The 3,364-nt window shown below is 44.6% G+C and overlaps 1 protein-coding gene across 1 annotated transcript; it reads right to left on the bottom strand.

The window, feature by feature from the left end:
* Positions 1 to 480: 480 nt before the first annotated feature.
* On the bottom strand, positions 481 to 2,703 carry ccn1 (cellular communication network factor 1). The gene is made up of 5 exons (XM_010786091.1): positions 2,403 to 2,703; positions 1,990 to 2,215; positions 1,322 to 1,666; positions 997 to 1,199; positions 481 to 882 (listed from the first exon to the last, which is right to left on the bottom strand). The coding sequence occupies exons 1-5, from the start codon at positions 2,448 to 2,450 to the stop codon at positions 580 to 582; spliced, it is 1,125 nt and encodes a 374-aa protein (XP_010784393.1). The 5' UTR covers positions 2,451 to 2,703; the 3' UTR covers positions 481 to 579.
* Positions 2,704 to 3,364: the final 661 nt, after the last annotated feature.

Below are 3,364 nucleotides of genomic sequence, written 5' to 3'. Positions count from 1 at the left end.
ATAAAAACATTCATTCATACTTTGACATGTTTCGCTTTGTCTTTTTCATGAAGGGAGTTCAATAGCTGCCACAAAACATGAACAATAATGCCCACGTCAGGAAGGAATGAAACCACACACTTGTTATACAAGTCCAGAGGTTACATTTCGGTGTCTTGCTGTGAAGGTACAGGATGGTCTGCTAATTGAAGTTGCGTATGTGCATATCAGTATACACACACAAGTCTACAGTCTGGGTCATGTCTGAAGTAAAGGACCAACATATACACAGTGAATTGATATCAGCCACTAACATAAATGTACAAATATAAATTACATATTGCTCCATAACGAAGCTACTTCTGATGCTCCATTAATATGAAGCAGTTTTTAGTTAAGAATGCTGACTTAGTCACAGCAAACAGTGCACTTCATTTAGTCCTCATGATGTAAGCCCACAATTCCTTGGGAATCTAGTTACAACACAAAGTTGGTAGTTCATTGGTGGTAGTCTATTTACACCCCTGCATTCATCTGGACCGCCACTGGCTGCCAGTGCTGCTCTGTTTTTTTGTCTGAGGGGTTCTGGACGTTCACCAATCAATCTCTGAACTTGTGGATGTCGTTGGAGAGGCGGTAGAAAGGGTAGGAGGCTTCGTTGGCATGGGGACAGTTGTAGGTGCACTTGCAGGACTCGATCATCATGATGTTCTTGTTGAAGGTTTCGCCATCCTCGCAGCGGAACTTGACACGGATGGTTCTGGTGTCGTGGGGGCTGCAGCAGCGACCGTCCACGCAGGCGCCGCAGTACTTGGGCCTGTACTTCTTCAGGCTGGAGCAACCGGCATAGGTGAACTTCACCGGCTGGCTGGACTTCTTGGTTCTACTGCACTTCTTTCCTTTCTGCAGAGCAATAAACAACATGGAGATTAACAATGTACTCAGGACCCAGAAGTGATGCATTTTCAGTAGCATGCTTGTTTTCCATCACATTAAGTCATGGTGGGTCAAGCTTACCTTCAGATTGGAGTAAGATGACTGGGTGCATGGCCGCACTTCACAGATTCTTGTCTCTTTGACCAGCTTGCACTCGCTGTTGTTGTTGGTGACTCTGGTGGAGATGCCTGTTCCACAGCTCTTGGAGCACTGGGACCAGGGTGTGGTTTGGACGATGCACTTCTGGTTGTCAAACATGTGGACTTCAGGCTCTAGTCTGAAGGCTGTGATTGAAAGAAGAAGAAAAAAACATTAGCATCTTAAAATCCTACATTCTGGTATGTTCTATGTATGTATCCAGTTGTAAAAAACTATTTAATTCCAAGCTGAAAGACATCCTCCTTACCAGGTAGAGACTTGAGTCCTCCCTTCACAATAGCGATGAGCTCATTCCTGTTGGTCAGATCTTTTTCCAACTCTTCGGTCATCATGTCTTTGCCAAAGATCTTCTCCAGGATGTCTCTGTCCTTTCCATCATCACACACCCACTCTTCGCAGCACTGGCCTGCTACCTTGACCAGTCTGGGGTTGGCACAGCCCAGCTTGGGCAGGGAGAGCTCCTGTGGGCACAGTGGCACACATCCCACGGCGCCATCTATGCATGTGCACTGGTGTTTACAGTTGGGCTGGAAGCTCTCTCCGTTCTGGTAGATCCTGCTGTTGTACTCGCATGGTCTGCCCTCTGACTTGGCTGCAAGGGGAGAAAAACAGGAGGAAAGGAATGTTATTCTTTCCTGCTCTGCTCAGGAGCGTCTGCTGAACACATCACATGGCTGCCAGGTAAGGATCAGTTAAACTGTGAAATTATTCAGGCTGCCTGAGGAGTCTTTTTCCCTCCACAGTGGGCTGTCTGTACTTTGAGGTTTAGTCTAAGTTTCCTTCTATCTGCATTCCACAGTGCTGAAATCACTCAAGTCCCCATGCTCCTGAATGAAACCCCCTTATTTAAAAAACAAAAACACCATACTAATTAAGAAGCATACACATCTGGAGCTAAAAGGTCTTTGAACATACCTCGGCAGATGCCACGAGTAGTAGCAGCAGCAAAGCTGGCCCCAAAGTTACACTCCAGCCCTTTAGTGTGGTCACAAGGCTCGGTCAGGCTGCAGTCCTCGTTCAGCTGCCTGGCGCACACTTTGCAGCAGCCGCAGCCGTCCAGGACGACGCTGACGCCGGGTGCGCATTTGGGCATCTCCGATGGACACTCACACACGGAGGGGCAGGAGGAGGAGGAGAGGACCTGTATAGCCAACAATCAACACTTCCATTAAACACTGAAGCGTTTTCATGCCATACAAAATATCCCCAAAACTATCGAAAATCCATCAGGATTCCTCCCGTTTAAAAAAATAAACATTAGCTTATTTCCCTCTCAGACTGATTGCAAAACAAACTCTCGTTTAGATTGAAATAGAGAAATAACTCACCAAATGTAGGCTTCCAAGGAAGGTAACGACAACAGTAAGCATCAGCATCTTGGATAAAATGTATTCTGCGTGTTCAAGATGAATCCGGGTCCCAGTTTAATGAAAAGTATAGTTTGTCTTCGGAGGAGTCCTTAAGTATTCCCTCGCTCAGTCGTCTTGTCTCTTGATTTGTTTGCTGGTAGTCTCTAGTGTTAGAGGCTCCTTTAAAGTAGTTGAGGCTCTCGGTAAAGCGGTTGCAGTCTGCTGAGGTCCAGCCACCTCCGGACTTTTATACCGTAGTGGGAAGCTGACGTCGTTCCTGGGCTGCCTGCTGAACTGTTCCCAAACTATGCCAGGAATGTTTCTCGGCGCATTTTCCATCCAAGACCTAAGCTCCACCCTGTCTAAACCTTTCTCTCTTTTTTTTCTTTCTCAAATGGATTTTCCCCCCCTGGATCCCATCTGAACACACTTTTCCGTCTCACATTGTTCCCTTCTTGTTTATCCCCCTTTCATTTTTCTTCCTCTGCTCGCTTCTCACATCTATCAACTCAAGTTCAGAGGTTTTTTTCTAAGTAGCGGCGTTTGGTTACTTTATTCTAACTTTTACAATTATGAGTGTTATTCTTCCCACTCTAAAGACACATGAGTGAAATAGATTATTTATATCGTATAGGTCCTTAGTTTCAGTCTATCCGTTTCTAAGCTTTAATTCTTGCTATTGTTATCCTTTGATTGAAATATCATAAAACAATCCATAGTAGCCTATATCTTAAAGTAAAAAGTTTAGCAAACGTTATACGTTTACTAAGATACTATTGTGATTATCAGTTATACAAAGTCTTGTATGTTAGTCTTGTTGTCATATGTGTGTCAGAAATGCCATTGCTGATTAAAACTATAAGCTAAATACACATGTTATGGCATGTTGTAGTGGCCACGTTTAAAATAGCTTTAGGTTTTTCTCTGAGTCTAAAGGTGTG

This window comes from Notothenia coriiceps, unplaced genomic scaffold (genome assembly GCF_000735185.1).
Source record: "Notothenia coriiceps isolate Sejong01 unplaced genomic scaffold, NC01 NC01_scaffold00028797, whole genome shotgun sequence".
Lineage (NCBI taxonomy): Eukaryota > Metazoa > Chordata > Actinopteri > Perciformes > Nototheniidae > Notothenia > Notothenia coriiceps.
This window is presented reverse-complemented; position numbering and strand designations above follow the sequence as displayed.